The sequence below is a fragment of the Habropoda laboriosa genome, unplaced genomic scaffold (genome assembly GCF_001263275.1).
Source record: "Habropoda laboriosa isolate 0110345459 unplaced genomic scaffold, ASM126327v1 scaffold40, whole genome shotgun sequence".
NCBI lineage: Eukaryota > Metazoa > Arthropoda > Insecta > Hymenoptera > Apidae > Habropoda > Habropoda laboriosa.
The window spans coordinates 7,816,482-7,840,839 of record NW_017100231.1 but is presented as its reverse complement, the minus strand read 5'-3'; the positions used below and the strand labels follow the sequence as shown (position 1 = coordinate 7,840,839).

The window sequence follows — 24,358 nt, the reverse complement described above, 5'->3', positions numbered from 1 at the left end:
GACATTCGAAACGGATATACCGTAATTTTCTGTTTTGTTTCAATTTCTGAATTGTATCAACATAATTATTGAGAATAGCATCTGTATTTACATAACACCAAATAACCTAACAATCACCTAGTACATCTAACCTAACCTAACATTTTTCGTCCTATGTATCTATATTTTTCATACGCTCGTTCATCACTGACTGTACACACATACAGACACAGGCACAACAAATACAGTAAGAGGAAACAAAAGCAAAAGGGAAGCGGTTGGATTAATCGACGAGCGTGGCCGTGACGTTTTAAGGGATAAAGCCGACCACGTAGAATTGAAACAGCTCGTAACGGTCGTGCGCTATGTTCGAGCGTAACGGGTACATATGTATGGCAATTAAGTCCGGTGTACATGGACTGTGCGTCCGCGGCGGCGACTTACCTCGAATGCAGGGCGCAGCCACGCTGCACTGTGGGGAAACTCGAGGGGGGCGGCGGAGGCGGAGTGCAGTATGCCGGTGGCAGCGGTGGATCATGTCTGTGGAGGTGGTTGTGGCGGTGGCTGTGGGAGTAGCTCAGGGAACCACGCAGACTACCGGGCAGGTGGCGATGAGGCGTTGACTGATCACTAAAACAGCCACACAAACGATGTTTTTTTAAATTTCGAACAATTCGAAAAATCGAACAATTTGTTGGTAAGTGTATGTCTATACACTGAAAGCTAGTTGTCTTACAATAAATAAAATAGATGTTATAAAGTACTACTGAATGTAAAAGACGTAATATATACCACGGATTATGAAAGTCAAACATTAACAAAAAAAAAATTGAATTTATCCCTTATTCTGTATTGTATCGATTTGTATTACAATAATGCGAAATCAGTTTTACAAAATAGCCGGATATTAGACCGTTAAATACAGTTGATAGTTAAATCATATTCCAAAGGAAAAAGTCTACATATCTCATGACTTGGGTCACTTTAAGTTATTTTTCCTAAAGAAATTGTTTCATTTAAGGTAGCAGACAATCTTCCATTATTATCAATAAACAACATAGCGAAAACAGTATCACTGATAAGATACTACATTTACACATACGTATTCTATGCTACGTTTGTAACATAAAATTTTATGTTTTCACAATATAAAAACTGGTGCATAAAAAGCTTATCTGTCGGTAGTAAAGCGATCTATTTTACTAATCCGTGGAAAAACACTACATACCGACTACCGTCATTGTCACTCTCTGCACGGTAAATACAATCTTGCCATGAGACGGTAAAACAGAAAACTGTAACCGAATGATTCTATACACGGCTTACATTGAGTTGGTAAAACAGAAACAAAGTAGTATCTCTGCGTTGAAAATACTTCGCATGAAAAGAAAGTGCATACAATGTATTTTTTAAATCTTTTTTATACAAATAAAGTTGTACGTGTTATAACAACATCATTTCTAACATAGTAAAACTGAATCGAAGGTGTCTTGAACACATTTTACTATTTTATAATCAATTGCGGCAATAAATCTGACAATATGCTCCCCAGGAAACTTCCTCTACAATTCTTATCGAAGATAACGCACGCTGCATTTAGGGTATCCAAAGTAGATAGTGACTTATTTAAACTGAGTTAAATTTAAAATTTATTTTCAGTTTACTCGAACACAAGTTCCAATTTTCGAGATTAATCGACTATCGATTATCTCGAACGTCATTTTTAGAAAGACCCCGCTCTATGAGTTTAACCGTTCAGATAATTTTTTGAAAATTAATTTCATAAAACTAAGAAGGGTATATTTAAACGTTAAAATATATTCAATTATTTAGGGATCAGATACATTTATTTCTTCTATCACAGTCTACTGCTATCGATTTATTAACCAATTTCCAACAACTCTATTGTACTTCACACCTGCTAAATAATTACGCACAAAAGAACTCTCGTTACATCCGGTTGCGGCACAGTAACCCACCTGGAGTCCTAACAACGCGTGAATTCCCACGAAACAACGTTTCAGATAACAAGCAAAGACGAACGAAATTACACGTTCCACCGCCTTGTCAATCTTACGATAAACGTTCCACTGGAACGCATAAAATAGCACCATAATATTTTCTCCACAGTACGCTAACTTTTTTTCCGGAAGAAAATGACATAAACATTTCAGTTTTTAATTTCACGTATTTTTAATTACAGAGAAAGCAAAGTAAGTTGACAACAGTATGAAATAACTTCCTACAGCTTTTGATTTCTACATTCCACCCTTTCCATTTGTTTTTTAACATTTCGTAATTTCATATTTCCACCATGTTACGCGTTATCTAGATCTCGATTTCACGATTATTGCTTTCCTATATATTTATACATATAGCAATTAAATTAAAACTGGAATAAAATAAAATTAATAAGAACTTTTACTTTATTCATTTCAACGAATCACTTTTACTCGCGTCTTCAAACATCCCTAATATTATACAATTAACAGTGAATGCCAGATATACAGGTTAGAATAAAAAAAAAATTAGATGGCACGTAGTCCGTACCACGGTTCAATTCCACCGTGTAAACGATTTTATCTACAGTCTCTGCAGAGAGAAGTGTGAGAGCGGAAATGTTGAGAGGGCCGATTAAAGCCTCCTTCGGAAGGGTTGCGCTTTTATCTAGCGTCAAACACTTTAACGACGCGATATCTTACCGACGGTAGATAAAAAAGGGCGAGAACACACAGCAAGCCGCCGGAAGGGACATCTGTTCACACTGCTGCCAAAGAGTCAATATATGTACTGTTTTTCTCAAAGTACACTTAAAGAAGTGTATGTATATACACTTAACATCCGATGTACACGGTCAACCTTTCCATTCCCAAATTCTTTAACGTCTATAAAAAAACAGATTTGTCTATATTTTAACATTTCCTGCGATTTGAAAATCGTTTAAGACTTCTTTTTATTCGTACACACTTGGCAACATTGGAGAATAAAACCTGGTCTTAATGTAATTAAAATTTTTAATTTATTTCAAACATTTTATAAGAGAAAAGCTACATAGTGAAAATGAGAACGTTAACTGGTATCGTATAAATCGGGACTGCTTTTTCGTAGAATGCATGGGGTGCACAAATACGCAATATAAATTGAAAACTTTATTTTTCGAAGTAATAAAGTCAGATGCAGACAATATAAAAAGTGATGCACAACCAAGGAAAGATTCAAATGAATGCGAGCTGACAAGTCTATGGTACTACTACTAGCGCACTATTTTCTTGGCGTGTTAATAAAAGAATGGACTTTTTTTAAAAAGACGTCACTGTCTAACATCAACGCTATCGTAAAAACAGTGAAAAAATTGTATTAAAGTCAAATAGAACTGCGTAATATAAAATTCTGTCGTTTTCTTCCGACGGTATTACACGAAACCTGTATAATTCTACTGTCGTACAAATTAAAGGTTAGGTTATACGACAAATCACCAAGGGAACTTGGCGCCGACTTTTAACGGTGAAATAATTCGTAGAAGAAGAGTGGCAGAAGGTAATGTGCTCGAAAGGATGTGATTACTAAAGTCGACCTCGAATGCACGTGTACTTATGTCGGACTCAACGTCACAGAAACTAGATCCTTAGCAAATAAATTACGTAAGCTTAACCTACGGATCTTGAAGGAACGCTCAAAGGGCTTGTGTTTCAATTAGAAGGAAAATGTATGCATAAAATTTAACATAGCTGAAATATTGCTACGTGGTATATAATATCTTAGAAATACAGGACGATCCATAAATCGTTTTACCACTTAAGGATTTAATAAACTTTTTTCGAAATCTGAATAAAAAATGTTAAAACATATGGTATGATATTTTAGAATTGCGACTATTTTCCCTCTTCCAGTGAAAAAATTGTTTTCTTAATAACTTTTTTTATTTCATACATATTATAATTGTAGTTGACATAATTTTTTCTTTCTTTTTTCATATAATTACATGGACAGTATGATTATTTTGTACTACTATTAAGTCAATGAATGTTTACACAAAATGTCATTGAAACTGGTAACCAGAAGTCATTGTTCCCCGTAAGTAAACAAATTTGACCTCCCTACAAGTTACAAAATACACGTCTCGAGTGTCTCGGTGAACTTCTTCAGCACTCAAAACTAACCGGTGACTAATCGAAATTACACATGAACACACTTCTGTATCTAGAACTCACAATAAACGTTTGTCCACCTTATCCACGCAATCCATCCAGGAAAAACTGATAAAAGTCATACTCTCTTCCTAATCTCTTGTGCCTTTCAACCGTACTTCTTCACTTGCATCACAATAGTTACTAGAAATTAATATCTAGAGCTAGAACAATAACTAGAACAATAAGAATAACAAATGTTTGAAAGAAAAAATGTTCATTCATATCTTTCACAGAAAATCACGGAAACTTCTAGAAATTAGAATGTTATAAATTCCTATAATTTCTTTCAAAAATATAAACCTGTTGTTTCAACTGTTCTGGTAACATTAAAGTAAAGAAAAAAGCATCAGACATTCCTATTTTTCGTTTTATAATTTTCAGTACAAAAGAAAGCAAATATCGGATACTAATAACGGAATCGTATCAAGAACAAAGAACATGGAGAAAGGCAGTCGACGCGTCTGTCAGAATGTGATTAAGTTTCGAGAGAAGCCATTTTACACGTGGCCCGGGTCGAATTAAAAGCCGTTGTTTTTATCGATAACCGAGTCGCGGTGTAACGTTAATTACGCAAACGAGGGGTAAACTTGCTCTCGCGACGCGAGAAATCCGTTGAAAGCCCTGCTTCCGTTCGCACGATCTCGGCTAACGACGAACCGAGACGCCATACCACGGCGAAAAATGGAACTTTGTAATAGGACTTGGCGCGGAAAGTGTCATTATGGTGCCGCGTTGGAATAGGCTCGTTAATAATGCAGTTTCAAAAGATAAATTATACTTTTATCATTTTTCGTATAATTCGAAGATAGTGAAGATAGTGTTGCAGTGTTGAATGTTCAACAAGCGTGACAAAATGGAAGTGTAGCAGGTTAAGACGATTAACCGTGATAGCGAATATTGCAAAAAAAAAAAAGGTTTCTTTGTTGAATAATCAACTGGATATTATTCAAGGTCGTTTGAAGGTTGATAGATAACTGTGTTTATATTTTATTTGTAAAATACATTGTTGTGTTAATGAGACGACAGCGTCCAATTAAATATTTCTTTCAAATGGATATATTCATTTAATAGTGCTGGAATTATTAGAAATACGTACATCAAATGTACTGTATGTAAGGTTTTAATGATTCATCGAAAACAAGTCAAGCGAATATTTTTAATTAGAAGAACCTACTCTTCCATTAGAAAAATTGCTATATTAATAAAACGCGAACAGTATGACATATAAAAACTGTTATAGTTATTGTGTTTGATAGGTTACGCAGGTCACGGTTATTTTTTGGAACGAAATCGCGTTTTTAATCCAGACGAAAGATATTTTAGTTGGAAATTGAAGTAAAGTGTGTTTGAAATTGCGCTCACGAGACAGAGAGTGCACACCTGTAGACCACATGTTTTCTGTATCCCAAATAAAGAGTCACACCATGGTTGGCCATTGCAACACGGAAAAACTGTCCAACTTTAACCATGTTTTCCGATTAAACATGAAAAATATATAACTTTCTTTAGTAAAATATCAACGGTTCTACAATTTCGAAAAAATTCACTACGATATACTGACTTTTTTATATGAGAAAAATGATCCATATTTGATTACAAAATATGAAAATATAAAATAAACATATATTTTCTTAAAAAAGTTTAAAAAAAAACGAAAAATGATTTTCCAACGCTATTACTATTCGAAAGTATTTGCTGGTCGACACCACCTTCCATCCAACATAACCACATGCTATTCGTAGAAAATCCCTTTTCCATGTTCCGCCTTCTCCTACAAACTTAAATACAGATTCCATTTACCTGACGTTAAATTTATATTACGTTCAGAATATTTACATTTATTTTCTCAAACGAATGTTTTTCATCAACGAATTGCTAATTACCTCTGCATTAATTTTACCTGCCTGCAATCAATCTCGTGTTTATAAACACGTTTCAGCGGTGAAAACATAATCAATGATTACGTTTCAAAACAAATTTTATTTGTAAGTACGATGAGTTTCTTTCAAAGCGCTCAGTATAGTCGGTGGAAGAAATATAGCTAAATCGTTAGTTAAAGCATCACATCCAGGGTCGATGCGGCATTTTCCGTTTTTCAATTAGGACTAAGTCGAAGTTGAGTTATATTTCATGCAACTCTGAGATTTCGAGTCCTTATTGTCTCGGGTTTCTGTAGATTCTCTTGTCGATACGCTTAAACGTATAAACTTTCACGCCTGTTTAATTGTACGATCTCACTATATTTTTTCCATCGACTATACATTCTCACATCTATGCTAGAATATTTTTGAAGACACGTGTGCCGTCTCCCATAGAGTGAGAACCCAGAGTGTATCATATTTCACATCATAACGAAAGGTTTATTTATATTCAGAAAGAAACAGTTCACTTTGTTAAAGGTTGAGTTGTTAGACAACATTTAATAAACGTTCATTTCATTTAAGATATTATTAATACAGATGTAAACTGTAAACGTCATTATCGAATGTGTATTTGTCACAAGCCAGTTGGAAATGGACTACACACAGGGAACGTGAAAACGAAACGATCGTAAGATTTCTCGCCATCTATGGGAAATTCAATGACCTACTACTGACCCTTTTTATCGAACGAGGAAAGAGTAAGGATGCGATACAGGAAAGTGCAGAATATTAATATATTGGCACAAGTGTATCAATGTATCTAAAGAGGTTAATTTCTTCCGGAGAATTTTCTACTCTTCCGCGTAGAATTAGAACGAAGATCGAAGAAAGAAAACGATGGAAGACAAAGAATAAAACGATGGTAAGCCGTGGACTTAACGGGTATTGAGCAGCCTTGCTCGACGGATTAAAAGTTGCAGTTTTCCCGTCGGGAATCATTTGTCACGCTTTTTTCATTATTCTAACGCATATTATTTATAGACGGTAAGTTCTCGATCAGTCATTTTTCACGTTAGGTCACGAAATGTACCGACAGGCACGCAAAAAGATGAAATTAATGGCGTGGCAGTTTTAGATACTTGTTAATCTCCTTGAGTTACGTTTTTGTTCTATAGGGAGGAACGTTTTCCTCTTTTCTTCGAACCGTTTCATTCCGAGTAATTAGCGGCAGTCCATCGAGAGCAAGGTAGGCACTTTATTATCTCAGTAATATAATCCGTTTACAAGTATTTATATTTGCAGCTAAATAATTTTATTTAGAAGATTTATACAGCTATTGTTTTAATGTAGATTTTGTTTAATACTGAAAACATTTGTACACAAATTTTTTCAATTTTTCTCAAGTATAGGTAAATGAATGAAAAATTAATTACATTTCAAGACGTGTAAATTAAGTGGGCCACTCGGTTTATTGTTGACTATTTTAACGAACCATTTTTTAATCATTTTTTTTCACGCTAAAAATCTTGTTCATTTATTATCAAGACTTCTCTGTCATCTTTCAAAGAAATTCAAACTGGATGAAAAATAATTTTAATTATTTTTTCAGACGTGTAAGAAAAACAGATGATTTTGATACGTTTATTTGAAAATTTTGCGAGAAAATAACGGTGGTTTACGGGGTGTCTCCCATGGCAGGAGGTCGGTTGGTAGTTGCTAAAAACTCGTCGATGCGCCAGGACCAAGTTTAGACAAGAAACGTTCTATACTTGACCTTAATGGCGTCTTTCCAATGCCACAAACTTCGCGGTGGTCTTTACGTTTCTCTTTGCCCGTCTACCGATGCCCAATATCTAGTAACAACTATGAACGACGAATACTCCCGATGATAAATCGAACGTACATACTTTAGAAAATTGAATTCGCCGCGTACGTGTTCCGCGATGAAATATAAAGCTGGAGAGATGTTACGCTTTGTGTCGTATTAAATTCGAGATTGGCGATGACGTTAGAGCTACGTTTTACGATGAGAGACGTGCTTTTTGAAAGGGGTAGAAATGTGTAATATTCTTAGGGCCTTTTGTAAAACAGTGAACTGTTCTCTTTGAAAGTTAGGGAAATGTAGAAAAAAAGTGAAGATGAAAATTTTGGAAGAATGGGAACACAGGATACGCTTTAAGAGATGTAAATTTCAAATTTCAAAATTAATATCAGGTCTCCTAAAGAAACTCTAAATCACAAACAACCTTCGACCCCATTTATACAGAACGCAACAACAAAAATCAAAAACTTAATTTCACTTCCTAACATTTCATATCTCCAGCAATAAAAAATTGCCCCACTTTAAACGTACCACCTCTATCATACCACAAAACAAACACTTTTCTATTTCCATAAAACGCTAATACGTTTATCCAGAAACGCGTTATCCTAACCATTAAAACAAGACGAAAAAAACACGTCCGCTATTAAGGCAATATTTCATCGATTAAAATAACGTTTCGTCGGGTAAGTTGTAGGTGATGTGTTTGGACAGACGAAGAGAGAGAGAGAAGAGAGGCTAATCCGGCATGAATATCGTTCGGTAATCTGTCGACGATCGTATCGAGCATCGCAATCTCGCTACGTCCGCCATAATCCTGAAGATCCAATCAGAACAGCTCGAGCTACGGATGGAATGCGGTCTATCGCAGCGGAAGCAACGGCAATTTCGGTATGAAAACTTGACAATGCTCGGAACTCTGTAGCTCCCGTTCGTGTATTAACGGGCCGGAACGAGATTTTTCGAACACTTGCCCGACGAATTCGCTCGAATGCTCCAAGTCAAACAAGCGCGAACCGCGTATGGTCCTATTCCATGTTCCGCGGCGTGCATCTACGAAAAGCATCGCGGCTGGAATTCAGTATTTGCGCATAGCCGAGCGAAACACCGAAAACGGTCCAGCTGGCGCGCGTATCTATCATTTTTGGCAGCGATTTTTATCTTCTAATTCCTGTCCTTTTTTCATATCCTTTGCGTTTATTGCGAATGTGAAAAGACGGATCTTTTTCGTTTGTATTTTGCACGAGAATATGTAAATCTGAATTTCGAAGTATCAGTGAAGCTGTTCGAAAAAATTTTCCTTCATATTTTCTAATTAAAAATAAATATTATCGTGATAAATGTTGTAAATGTTGATTAATTTCGACAAGATTTTTTTCATGTACTTTTTCTGTAGGAGTACATTGTTTAAAATATTGCGACGAATTTCGGAATATTAATAAAGTTACTCGAGTGTAAAGTGGACTACGTGCGTACATAGAAAATAGCCTGCTTTTGAAGCACATCCGATAAAGTTCTATTCGATGGCTTATTTTATGTACGCGAAACTGTTTCCGAAAATGGCGCTTACGGCACGTCAAAAACCAGCGGACCGATAAATTTGAAATTTTACACACATGTTTGGTATAAATCACTTTACGATCTGTATCAAAATTATCGAAATATTTTCGATGTTTTCGTAATAAAAAATTGATACTTCTTTTACACCCTTTTCTTAATAATTTTAGAACGAAATAGAAGTAAATACATTGACAAAATTATTGGTAAAAATTAGTGATTTTTTTACAATATTTAAAAACAGTACAGAGAGAGAGAAAAGAAGAATTTTTGCATTGAAGTTCAGATCAATTCTAAGGAACAATAAAGCCAAGTGTAGCAACTAGTCACCTAAGACTTCTTACGAGATGGAAGAGAGAAATGACCGGGTCGAGTATCGATACTTGTTTATCGAAGGCTTAGCCGAATTATTTTTGTAATAAGTATTAACTCGTATCAGAAACTGTAATCCAGTTTCTGAAACAACGGGGAGAAAAGTTTTCCTCGAAATATCGCGGACACGAGTGGGCCGGAACGAGTTTCAAACTTTAAATCTCGCGTTGTACACAAAAACTATTTTTAAAATAAAAAAAAAAGGCAAATATTTACAATAATTCCACGTTATAAATGTTTTTTTTTAGATTGCTTTGTTAAACTTTTAACTGTTGAAAATATTTTTAAATTAATGTTTAGTGTTGTCTTCTTTGATTAACTGTCTTCTTTCATTTTTAATTAAAAAACAGTGCCTGTCACTGTAAGAAAAAGTCTTTAAAAGTGAAAAATAAAAAAAGTAACTTGGAGATATGTACGTAGTTCAATAAGTTTAAAGGCAACCTGTCCTGTTCTTAAACAACACATTTAAAGATGTTATCTTCCACGTTATCGTAAACACTTGACTTTTATCAAACAAAACATCGTCGTCTTAGGTGGAGAAACCGTCTCGTCTAGCGCTGCTCTTTCTACAAACTCAATAACAAGTTGTACGCGCTAAAAAATGTAGAATCACTTCCGACGGTAGTTAATTGCTTGAGTCAAACTCGAAAACGCAAATGCATTCTCAATCTTCCTTAGCACAACACACCTAAGCTTTCAATTGCATCATTTTTATTTACAAAATGGAGAAAAAGGTACGACACGATTTTACTTTACTCACTTCTGTGTCACTTTAACAAAATCGTTCAGGTATACTGTACATTAATAAAAACTATAATTTCAGCATAAAAGATATCAATTAACAACATAAATCGAGGGTTAAGTGCTTTCAGAAACAGAGCATGATATAACAGGACATTTCATAACCTGTACATACACGCATACCAATACTACTGAACATATACTATACACCTGTTCAAACCTCCTCGCTTGCACTTCCTTTCCAACGCATAACTATATACTCGAGCCTGAGACAATCCCTACAGAGCAATAAAAAGAGGGTTGTTCGTTTCCACAACAAAATTACTGAACATCTTCGCGTTCTCAAGTTGAGCACAGCCACGTTCAACGGCTGGTCGTAAACGTTTACCCGCAGAAAACACGATAGAAGCGCCTGGGAATCCGCAGAAATGCGTTCTAGCCTACCTGTCTACGTTGTTGTTCTTAAAGCTGACCATTCCGTTTCCCAGGGCAGTCTCACTCATAACCACGCACCTTTTTGCACTATTTACGCACTGACACGCCGGGCAACAGCCACCGGATGCAACGTACAGCACAGAGATACACGGTCACGAGTACAAAGGGGCATCGTCACGTGCGACGAGCGAGCGAACGAGCATCAGAACACGTCCTCTCGACACCGCGTTTCCGGAGCGACTAGAGAGGAGCCACGCTTCGTGGCCACTCTACCCCCACCACAACGCGGCTCGCTCTCCCCACCACCGGTGTCTAATTGCAACGTTCCGGCAACGGGAGGCCAGCTGACGTTCTTTTGTTGTCATTCTCGACTCGTCTCCTATGACAACCGATCACGATCGGATACCACTGCGACACGGGTTGTCGGGGGTCACGTTTGCTGCTTCTCGACCACCCTGTATGCTGGCTGCGTGCGTGCGACGCAACAGGAAGGAGCCGCCGGAACAAGAGGACGATCAGTGCACTGGAGGGGTTAGGTGTTGTTTGGTACCGAGTCGTTGCATGGCAACTTTTCACTTCAAATCCATCTTTCTAAATATAGATGCTTTTTTTTTCTTAAACTTCTTGTTGATACAAAGTTAGTGAACTGTTTGTTGGAGATAGAACGTACTATCGCTAGCTGACATGAGATTGTGTACAAACTTGATATTCTTAAAGATTGTATTTATGAAAGTGTGTAACATTCGGAAGAGAAAATTTCTGAGGCGCGTAGGTGTCTGCCTGCTTAATGTTATTTTCATTGCTCCTGTTGAGAGTATAGTGTGAGAATTAATTTTGTTAAGACAAATGAATCCTTTTTGACAATGTATTCTGAGAAACGTATTACTGCATACAAAAATGGTTCCCGTGTGGTGATAACGGACCAGGATAGTTGGCATACGTGATTCTAATATGGCGACAGTAAACCGCAAAAGGCCAAACCTTTGCAGCTTCTGACGTAATATTACGCCTTTTCATAATTTATTTGTGACATAGTAAATCCTGCAGGATTGCCTTACGTGGCAGTTACCTAACTGCTTCCAAAATTCATATCAAGGGGAAGTATTAAACTTTATATATGTAAATGTATATAATGAATATTTGTGAAAGTATTAACATTCAAATGACTAAGTTAATAATAACAATAATAAGATTAATATTTGAGTTGAAATATCAAAAATAATTTAATAATACTGGTAAAATCTATACAAATATTGTTGAACAGTAAAATATAGCGGTAAAAAATATCCGATCGTTTCAACTCCATTCCATCAAATTCATTCCATCAAGAGGTACTTTTTACTGTTCGTTATTTGTTCATCACTTTAATAACATTGTACTCTCGTTCTTTATTCCGTTAAATCTGACATGAAAAATACAAAAATTACTGTTACAGTTACGTTGATTACGGGCGAGTTTATATATTTTACTTTACACTGCTATTTATTCATTTATACAGGATGTTTCAAAAGAAATATTGACCTTTATATGGAGAATTTGCACATGTATCTATATACTTTTCTTTTTCACAAAAGAATAAATTGACAATGATGATGAATAATAGAAGTCCCTTTCAAGATAAAATACAATTGTTAATATGATATATTATCTACTTTGTTATTCTGAAAAAGTTAGTTCCATACAAGTGTTTACATTTTTTTTAAATACTCTGTATATAACACATATTAAATGAAAACGGTTCTACAATATATAATTGCAAATTATGCTGACTAACTAAACATACCTACTTGCATAAATATACAGGGTGTTTCAAAAACATAAGTGTAGGGTTATTCTGGTGGTGTTTGATAAATCCAATGTCATTATTTTCAGTCCGTTAACGAAGTTCAGTTTTACTAATTTTAATTTTTTTGAAATTTGAAATAGATATTATACTATCATTTCCGTAATTTTGAAAACAAAAACATAACTAGAGTCTCTGAATTTCTACCAAACTAATAGTGGAAGAACAATTCACCAGAGTAACATATACGCTGTTAAACTCTAAGTCCAGGAAATTTTCTTACATACTGTACTACATTTCGCTACAAAACACAACTGATTCATCGTGCTTAAAGAAAAACATCAAATTCGAATAATTCCACTTTTTGCGTGTTTCTCGGAAGCGTATAGTACCGTGTACATCGTGTATACAAAGATTGTGTGCGCATAGGCTGTAACGCGACTTGACTTTTTGAAAGTAACGTTAATTTTCATTCTAGTTCTTTTCCACGTAGTTCCGCCGTCAGAGGAAGCCAGCGATGCTCAGATCCTGGCTCGCTGGTTCTCCTCGCGAGCGCCTGCGACTTTTACCCCTGACCGAATGTTTTCATTCGACTCCGTGAAATTTTGCAACGAGCACGCGCTCAACGGACCCCACTCGTGATCGTCTGCATGGAAATTCACCTTGCGTCGGGTCGTGGCGTAATAATTCACGGTTCTTAACGGTGTTACAGCCGTCGGCCATATTTTACGCGATACGAATTTATTTTTTTGCTGTGAAGAAGTGTGTGTTGCCTTAAAACGTGAAATTTATAGTTTTTGCATCGCTCTGTTTTTCTTTTTCGAAAAAATTAAACGAACGCACTTCTCAAAATCTCAACCTAACCTAACCTTACCTAACTTGACCTACCTTTGAAATTTGTAGTTTAATGGTATTTCTTTTTATGAAAACAGTTGTATATAATATTGAAGCAAATTCAAATATGTTACACAATATAAATTTCGAGCGACTTCTGAAGAAATGTAACGGTCAAATATACTGCAGTCCAACGGTCGTTGTAGAGATGGAACTGTTTACTTTGTCTCGTAAAAAAGTAAACAGAAAGCTGGCATCGTAAGATACGTAATACGATATCCACATGAAATACGTTGGAAACTCGTATCGCTTAACATGATTGAATCTGTTTCAATATTATCCACATTCGTTATAGTAAATTGACTTCCATTTTAAACAAAATTAACAAAAGAAATTGCCAATACTATCTACAGTATTATCTTCGTAAAAACAAATCCTATTTCCATTAAGAAAAAAAATTGTAAATAGCGTAGAGATGTTGAAAAGTGATAAAAAGAAATTGAACAGCGTCATTTTCGGATCTACAGTTTTAAACGCAAATAATTTTTCTACGATTTCATCAACGATTCGTGAAACTATCGTTCCTATCGTTTAACCGTTAAATATTTGACGTAAACGAGTCGCAGCGTTCCAATTGGGCGGAAGTAGAGTGAAAAGCGAATGATTTCCCTTTGATCGGGTCGGATCTTCCATTTTCAAGGGGGAGAAGAGATAGATATTGAAGTCCAACTAGAATCTTAGCTAGAAATTGAGATCGTTTCACTGTAACTATTGTACTCGACATCAATGAAGCCTTTTATTTGCGAAACGAGCCACCTTCAGCTTCAAATAGAATCGCTGTCTACAGGCACCCGTGGCCCCGAGTAACTGGAAATCTATTATTAGTTCGCCGCGAGATTTCCAGCGGGCGGGCGGGACCGTTGCACCAGACACAGGTAGTAGACGTCGTTAAAACCATGAATCATCTCTCGCGTCTGCTCCTCTGGGCTTTCTCGCTGTGTCACGCGATGTTTTCTTCCTGTTTCCAGCCAGATATTGATAAATTAACCGGTTGAAGTAATGCAAAAACACGGGAAAGCGGAATTTTTTGCTTTCGATATAATTGATGAATTAAGGAACCTAACCTAAAAATTGTAAGAATTTCTTTCTTTAGAAATAACGAGCGAAGCCAATTGAAATAACTGAAAAACAGTGGTTCTCAATTTTCGCACTCTTAAAGTGATTTTTCAAATTTAATAGACCTACAAAAATAAGTTACAGTGAATTTAATATTTGAGTGCTTTGAGAACTAACACTTTTAACGAACAGACTGTTCGAATAAGACTAAAACGATAAAATTAAACGAACAAAAAGTTAATAAATTGTGTGGATCATTGTTTTAATTATCAGTAAAAAGTATAAGAATTAAATATCAGTGACAAAAATATAATAGCAATTTGTACGTATTATTATAGTATAATCTGATTCACCATAAATGTTTGATTACCATGCACATTTTACTAATCATACCTGAAGGTAGTTATTTTCTGGTTATATAACTACGCTAGTTTAAAAACTTCGATGCAAGTTATAAACTACGCTTAGTACAGTACACTTCAGTAAAAGTACCTGAATATTTCGCTAATATATCCTGTGTGCGAAGAAAAAGCTATCTTTTCACGGAGTATATTTGCAATTTAGAAGCTACACAGTTCTTTGCGTAATCTCCTGACAAAGAGCCATTTATGATACTTTACGATACACTCGTGTTGACTAACGATGCAGTTATGGCGGTTGAACGAACGGGGTGCATCTAATTGACTATTTCTAAGAAACGATACCCACAAAGTATTCCACTGATAAAGATAATAAAGATTGAACGAGCTGTTTGTCCGAATATACGCTATACAAAATTTCGATAGTTTCTCAGAAGTAAAAACTTTCGAACGATAAATCATTGTTTGATAGAGGTTAAACTTACGAATATTCGTCGATCATAACCTACGCGCTAAATTTTAATTAACCGTTGGAAGTAAACCGTCCCACGAGTCGCGATTTATGGATAATAGTTTCTCTCGAAATTCCTGGCACGTAATTCTTTAAATTAGCCAAGATATTCTTGAACTGAATTATAATGATCGCGCTGGGAATGCAGGCGCGAATTCTGGAACGGCAATAAGAACTGATATAGAACTGTAGTTTATCCTACAAGAGTAGAGGAATTCCGTTAAATTGGAAGTTGACGTTACCGACCGAGTCGGTATTCGCGATCGACTAAATCAGTCATTGAGATATCTATATTATCTAGGAACGGATCATTTTTCAGATAATTTGATGATTATCAAAATTCACAGGAAAATTATCTATGAAAATTCAAAATTTTCAAGCTTCAAAAATTGTTATTTTTCACACCTGACAGAGGTGTCAAATTTCGGGATTATTTTTATTAACATTAGCGATGGAAATTAAATTGAAAATTTTCTTCCTAATGGATATATTTATCGCTAACAAAAGCTTGGGTTTTATTCCTTTAGAATTCAAATTTTTTTACACGTCGAATGAATCATCGATGATCCAAGCAGCACGGAATGCGTCACGTAATTTATTTTTCACACGCCCCTATAATATATGCACATCTCCGTGTCTCGTGGGCCTCAAGCGCAAATTTCCCGTGGTAAATTTTGAAACACCGAGCATCTAGTCCAATTTTAGCGGAAATTTACATTATAATTTCGCGGCTACCGAGTTTTCCGGCCAAGCTTCGCTGCTAAACACCGGCGATGCTGCATTCACTGGTGAAATTCACTCTAACTCGATCACAAAGAAGCAAATGAAAAGGGGAAAATAATTTTCAACACAATGTGAACTATTTGAAACATTCTCAGAAGGGCAATTTCCATTATAATATCTTAGTTAGAATTCCACAGAAACGAACAGGTGACCATCGACACTGAAGTAGCTATGAATTTCTATGGGGGACCGTAACATACATGTTTACCGAGGAAACAGTAGCAATGTTAGTCTAAAGTCATCACAAATCATAAATATTCGATTTTAATCATTTAAGCCTACATTAATCTTGGAATTTTTATTTTTCGTTTGCATTGATTCAAAGCCTCAAACCACTGAAATATGAGGATAAGGGGATTTTAAAATTGATAAGGTGAGATAAACTGAGCCTCGTTGATTAGATTTTTGCAACTGGAAAAATAACGGAATGAAAATTACTGCATTGAGTTGAGTATTACCTTGATAAAGATGAACTTGGAGGGTTATTTTTTATCATTTTCAACATCACTGGAAATAATTTAGATGTTCGTTATAAGAGAGACGCCCTGTACACTGGGTCACATGACCAAATAAAAATAATTAATAATAAAATTTGTATCACTGTAATTATTTAATATTTTTCAATAAAATTTACAAAATTGTCAAGTTTATATACATTTTCCTAAATGGTAAAAAATTTAATTGTAAAATACACTTTCTAAAAAAAAAAGATCACACGGTAACTGTGCTTTTAAGATCACTAAGTATATACACGTAACTCCTTACGTCCTCAATCTAAAAGCAGAAATTCGAGGAAGCAAACAGTGGAACTCGGTCGAACACGTTCTTCGTTGAGATCACAATTCGTCGAAGGTTCGTCTAGTAGCGCAGCAAAGGCGCGAAACACGCGACGTTAATTTCGAAGCGGCGCGTGGTTCGTTAGGGAGAGCCCCAGAGGCGGCAGAACAAAGGTCCCGAGGCGGCGAATCGAACTTTCGCGTCACGTCGATCCTTTCGAGGAGGAATTCGTTTGATCCGGCATCGGGTAACTTTTTCGGCGATGTAAAATTCTGCGAAAACGTCACATTTAGTTCCCAAGTTTCCGGGAGCTGTGTCTAGTTACTTATGGGGCGACCAAGCGGCTCAGATACGGCCCTTTGCCATCATGGCGTCCTACACAGTCGTCTGACAGCTGAGTAAAACAGAAGATTAGAAGAAAGTATCGTATGAACGCAAAAAGAACAATTTAATAGGTTATTGTGAATTAACGATGAGCTACCGAATGAAATTTTTTGCATTAGTAAAAAGGTTATGTCCTGATTGTTGCGAAAGAAATTGAAATTATTGTGACACTGAAAAGAATTATTAGAAATTTATAAACATTCTGGAGATGAAATACTTTATAGAACATTGGTACAATTATACACTGCTTTTCCTTTTCAGATACCACTGTTACACTTTCCTATGCTGTTGCAAATATACGTTAGACAATCTCCCACAAGTCAATTTGTGAAACTAACAATTAGTGCGCATTTCCCTAACTTTCCGTCCCATTAAGGGGTTAAAGAAGACAATGAAAAGGCTTTACTCGCAGAACAATTCATAATATCTAACATGGATCTGGAATACTGGGTAATTAGGGATTCCGCAATATTTCTTTTTTCATGCATACGTACCTACTATGCATGCCCTACTTTATCGCGACTAATTCTCTCTAGTATTGCTTATTATCTATTATTAACTGATAATCCCACGGCCGCAATTAAATCGTGCGAAAAATTTGCTAGAGATTGCTTTTATCAATTCACGATCGGTACTCTTGTTATGCGAATGATAAATAATGTGTCTATAAGAGAAAACTTTCCTAATTACCTCAGTAATGAAATACCTTCGAACACTATGACACTGAATTTTTTTACTCGACACTGACACTATGTTTTTTCATCCGAAGGATGTCAATTCATCTGAATCACTTTTACGCATCATACGTCGATTGATTTTCAACCACATCACGAACGATAAATAATATTTAACTTTCATATTGTTGAAAGCAGAATAAAAGCACCGCGACGTGTGTAATATACACTCTAATGACTTAGAATACAGAGGGAAGAAGTGCAAACACGCGGTGTGGAAACTAAGTTAAGCACGCGACGCGTCTTAACGAACAGACGCAAGTCGACTACCACTCCAGACAAAGAAAATAGATGATTTACGTATAGGGTCGATAGATGTCAGTCGTGAGGATTCGTCGGAAGATGCTGCGTGACATAGAAGAAATAGAATTCCACAAGCTTGAAAAATTCGTTTAGATAACATTCATTTAAAACCTCTATTTAACAACACTCACAAAGTAATATATGAACATATGTATAATGTAAAATACAAAATAAACTTCATTCTCAACAAGCAATTCTTTTCCAGAACACACAGAATAATCTTTATACTATCAATTGATTCGAACATTAACCTCAACGTCGTTTAAGACTTAAGGATGACTAACCAACGCCAAAAGCTTCTTAACGGTTATCCTAACAATAACAAATACTTAACATCTACCGTAACGAACCAACGTAAGAAAAAATACAGCGTATCAGAGGACAAAAGTAGGGACAAAGGGCAAGGAAACTCGTCAGTCGGAATATTAAGTGTACGACCAGTGCATTTAACGCAACCCCTCTGTACTGAATGCACCTGACGAGGCGCGTTCGAGGACACAGGTGAACACCTCAGGTAAAAAGGGCCCTTTATACCGCGGCCATTGTTGCAGAGCGCCGGGTGAATCGTTTCGAAATCCATATTCAGAGGGGGCAACACTGAATGGGCGCAGGTATGCATGCGCTCGTTAATTTATTTCGGAGAAAAGCTGCCGGTCAAAGCGCCAGGGGAAATAATAGCCGCCGTGAAAGATGTGGAACACAACATTTACAATTAAGACTAAGCTTTCATAGGGGGATTAGGAACGCGTCCATGCACGTGTTCTTCTCCTCTGAATCTATGTAGAATAATATATTTATGTATGTACATACGCTCGTTGTTAAGTTAGGTTAGAAATACATACACATACGACTTTTTCTAATATATCTGTCTGTCCTCGTTGTTAATATATTTTAACCTAATCTCACAACAAATAATCATAAAACGACAGCAGCAACTAGTAGGTTACAGTACATTTAAATTCTCGAAAACACTTCGAAACACTAATTTTCCCGGAATTTCCTTTCTCGTCCCGGCATTGTTCTCGAAAGTTGAACCCTTTCAAGAAAGGAAACCAATTTAATTAAAGGACCCGCCCATTTTCCACCCGTTTCGAATTCGCTGGGGAACAATTTGTCGCCAGCATAGCGAATCCGATGAGATGGAAGCTCTCAGAGAAGGTTTTTGCGTTGCTCGTTGAAATTGCTCGAGGAGAGGCGCGTGCACATGTATGTATCCGCCTAGCTTTAAGGTTGCCGCGAGTCCGCGCACGTGCACCTCGTTCCTTCCAGCAGACTGAACTTCCCCGGGATTTCATATTTACGGAGAGAGTTGCGGCGCTACTGAATGGAAAAATGCACCGTAACTCGTGCCCCCCGTGAAGACGTCAGGGTGACGCCTTTGAATTTACTCGTTCGAGGTCTGCTGACCATTCCGCGAGGGACGGTTGGCGAGTAGGTAAATGGATATGTAGAAGGAAACGACGAAGATTGTAAAATTATGGGGTTCTTTGAAAGAAATAATACGAGGAAAATAGGAAGAGCATTTTTATTGTCGTATATTGTATATGTTTCTTGTGTAACTGTGTTGTAGGTTGCTCTGGGATGGTCGTAAAGGAATAGAAATTTATCTGAAAATTTATCTTCGTTTCAACGTAAACGATATTTATATTCTTGTTATTAATCTTAGGGCTACTTATTTATTTGTTTAATATAAAGAGCACGTGTTTCTTTTTTCCATTTGCACAACACATCTGACCTGTGACTCGATATATTAGCGAGATAAATTGTGATTGGAACTTACGAGTGAATAGAGGTGAATTGAAATATACATATGTACTAATGATATTCGAACTGAAGGTCAGCTTTGTTTACTTCTGTGTATTCTACTCGACAGGAAGAGAGAAAGTTTGAAAGGAACTATGTGAATTACATCGTGAAAACATGTGGGGAACGTTTGCATGAAAAATAAAGTTTTAGCAGTTTTACACGTGGCTGATTGTACAAAGCCATAAGTGCAGCGGAAAGCTTTCCAGAAGGTCACTCTCTCGATGCTTCCAGCGTTACTGATGTATTGTTCAAAGGTGTTCTTCAAGTTAACAGACTTCCAATATGTCGCCAATCTGTATTTCCACTAAGGAGCACGTGGTCTGCATGTTTGCACTTCCTTTCAAATATGTACATAGCACACATTGACCCACGTTGGACTTTAAATTTCTTTGAAAAATTACTCGAATAAATGTTTGCTAAATTATACACACTTCTAGAATTACGTATAATTGCACTTACAAATACCAATGTGCTAAACAATGTTTTCCTACATCGTGTATATAATTTTATAATAATTAACACACTTTCTGTACCACCGTTCCATTACGAGATAGTAAAACTGCTCCAGTGAAACACATTTTGCTAATTAAGCGAACAGAAAGCGTGAGAAACGATCGTAATTAGTAATCATCCTGATCAATCTTGAGCAAGATATTATCTCAATTTCACACAGCATCCGTTCAAGTATAATTCATTCAATTTTCACTCTCTTCTCCTACGAAGAACTTGCTTTACTATTTTCTTTTCAAATTGCATCTCTATATTTCTATAAAACATATAAAAATATAAATGTAAGGAATATAATAATATACCGTACCAACTACCTAACTTCAAAGAAACAGTTTCACAGTTTTATTTCTATTGTATTGTAAACTCATATGCGCATGCGCAACGGCGTCGAATAACGTCCAGCGCGACATGCGGAAATACGAAATATAACATTAAAACTGTATTTTGAGTCTGAGGCTGGATTTATATGCACCGCTTATCAATATTATAATTATATATAACCATCTGCAGATAACAGACATCATCTGAAATTACCAAGAAAATTTCAGAAATACAAAAATGCCTGTTCGAATTTTCAACGACGTAACGAATAAAAAAGGTCGAATCGACCAATCGATGCTTCAACTGTACACAGACATCTGGTCCGTGTTCCACGGAACTTCGGTCGCGCAGCTTCGAACTGGTTTCTTTCGAGAGAAATCCTCTCGCAGAGACAATGCCTCGAAAAGTTCTTGTACGTATTTACCTCGAGTGTCCTCAGGCTCCGTGGCCATTCTCACGCCGCTACGGGCATCACGTGGCACGAAAACTTTCTTGCCAATTGCTGGCCGCTTCTCATGGAAATCCAAAGAGCATATGCACACCACGTGGACAGTCAGCTACTCGTTCCTTCTCCGCGAAGGAAAACTGTCGATTTGAACTCGCTTCGGAAACTTCTGTCACCGTTCTTCTCGAACCTTCTACAGAATGTTTCAAAATGCAGAATGCATAAAAAAAATGTTAATCCTTACATGGAAATGACACTTTTCTTCGCGAAGAAAAAACAAGAAAACATATACGCGTACAAGTTCTCCACATGTGTCAACTTTTCTTTTTAAGCACCTTGTATGAGTGCAACTGTACAGGTTAGGGCAATTCGTCGAATGAAATGAAAAAGTGTGAGTGAACGTGTATCGGGAAACGAAGAGTTTCAAGGATATCGAACCTTAAATGTTCAGAACAAATGCGTGTAGAGATTTTACAATATTACACGTATGTAGCTTACTCGCTTAATTCGTCGACGTCACAAGCGTCACTTGCTACTAGGATCGTTGTGGCGTGTACATCTTCGATGCATTGAACTCTAGCTCGGTCGATAATTCAGTGACCCTCGTGAATCGAGTCTCGTGTATTTTTCTCTTCTGGAACGTAGCTCTCCGCCACTTTACTCAATGAGTGTTTGTTAGAAGAAGTGCATTCTGTCGCGTGCAAAATGTCCAGTCGAATAAAGAATTAGGTTAGGTTACGTTCACTTCTGGACACGCGTTCAGTGAAACTTTTTTATTTCTTATTAATCTGTACAGTTTATACGTATACTTTCTAAATACGTGGCATTATTAGATGCTGTGTCTTACATTCATAATTGTATTCTATAAGGTTGCATATATATATTTTTACACGATCAGTCAGAGCGACCTTGGCGGTTACCTCTTACAAGGTCAGTGACTTCTTCTTTTTCGTTATACGAGAAAATGTCAATAACGTGATAGAAATTCTGCTAAAAGAGCATTGTATTGACTATGAATCACCTTCAACCTTTTCAGCGTGAAGAGCGTATGTGTTAAATAAAAAAAAGAATACGCAAGTATACACATTCTCCATATTGTATTATTTTCTGTCATAATATTCCATTTATTCATACGTGCATTCTACCATATTAATAATTTACTTCAATTTTTATGCTGTGAATATCTTTATTTCCTGAATCAAAAATTTTCTTGGAAAAAGAATAGAAGTCATCAATAGGAAAAAGAACACCTGCCTTATTTATTATTTTATACTACAATTAGCTCAACCGTTATTTTCAAACACTTTCTATAACAAACACCTTGCGCTAATAATATTAACGATCCACTTGCATATGAATAGTGAAAGAAAAAATTCATTCTCAGTTAAAAGGATTCTTATTCGCTACAAGCTACGAATTAAAAACGCAGGCAGAGGAAGAGAGAAAGAGAATGTAACTGCGAAACGCTACTAGTCCTTCGATTCGAATTTTCCAGATTACCTCTTTTATGAGAACGTTTGCATAGTTTAGCGAGGCTCATTTCCAACAAACGATACGGCGCACTCACGGCTGAAACTTTTCGCTTGAGAACGAAGTTGAAACATTTTTTTTATATGAAGGTGCACACTATTGCGATTCGGTGAAACAGAAGTTCATGGAAAATTGTAAATAAAATTCTTCTGCTGTTAAGAGATATACAACTAAGAGGCTCGACCGTTTAATTAATACAGAAAGTTGGTAAGTTAATGATTCTGCACGTTTTAGAATATTAAACGGTATTTTTTCTATTTAACAGATTTAAAAGCGTATCATAGATATTTATTAATTAAGCTTGCAATGGATCTGAACAGCAGTCCAATTTTTACTGAAAAATTTAATCAACATGCATACGTGAAAGTGATTAAAAAAGGGTGTTGTTAAAAGTAGAATTAAAGATATCAACAAATAGAAACCTAATAATGATACAGATACGGTAAATAACAAATTACTGCAGTTTCCAATATTTAATCAAAGTACGGCAAAATAAATAGAAAACTGTCAGTGATAAAATGAAAAAGTATTCCTCTCGAAGATTTGATGCAAATAAAAGAAATTAATGAAAAATAGCTAAATGTAGAAGCTAACAATATAAATGCACAAACAGTTGTTCCAACGAACAAATTCCAAGAAAGGATAAAAATAATTTACAACTCAATCTGATCCTTCGAACTTCCGTTTGACAGATTCAATGTTTCAGGGTTAGTCGTTAACCCAGCATAGGTTGGCAACCCTGGGGAAAACTTTGAAACAAACCACTGCCGTTAACAGCCTGAAATTCGTCGGGATAACGACAGGCAGGTCGCGTCGAGTTTCTCGAAAACGTTCCACTGATCGCCGCGGTAAAGTTAAGGGATCTCCTACGAAGGAAATACACATGTAGATGTATGCACACTGTATAAAACATATTCTGTGAACACAGTGGCTCTTTGAGAGGCAGCGTTTAACATTTGCCAGGCAAACACGGTTCAGTTACCTATTATACGGTTGAAAACGTCTTCTCGCAGAAAATGTCACGCTCTTCGACGAGCAACCGCCTCGATATCTCGTTCTCTACTCTCGACGTTTCTATCGATCAAGCGGTATAGCAACCGATTCAGACGTAATTGCTCGAAAAGGGCTGCTGCGACGGAGCTAATTGAGACTTTGATTACCCGGTGAATATCTTGTTTGCTGCTTCTCTGTTTTGTGGATTGTA

At 36.3% G+C, this 24,358-nt stretch overlaps 1 protein-coding gene across 1 annotated transcript in view; it reads right to left on the bottom strand.

The window, feature by feature from the left end:
- The window catches only part of LOC108571626, a 242,828-nt gene that overhangs the window by 175,668 nt on the left and 42,802 nt on the right, over positions 1-24,358 (bottom strand). Inside the window, exon 2 of the mRNA XM_017933705.1 lies at positions 424-609. Within this exon, the coding sequence (XP_017789194.1) occupies positions 424-609 (186 nt within the window). The remainder of the gene's footprint in view (positions 1-423; positions 610-24,358) is intronic.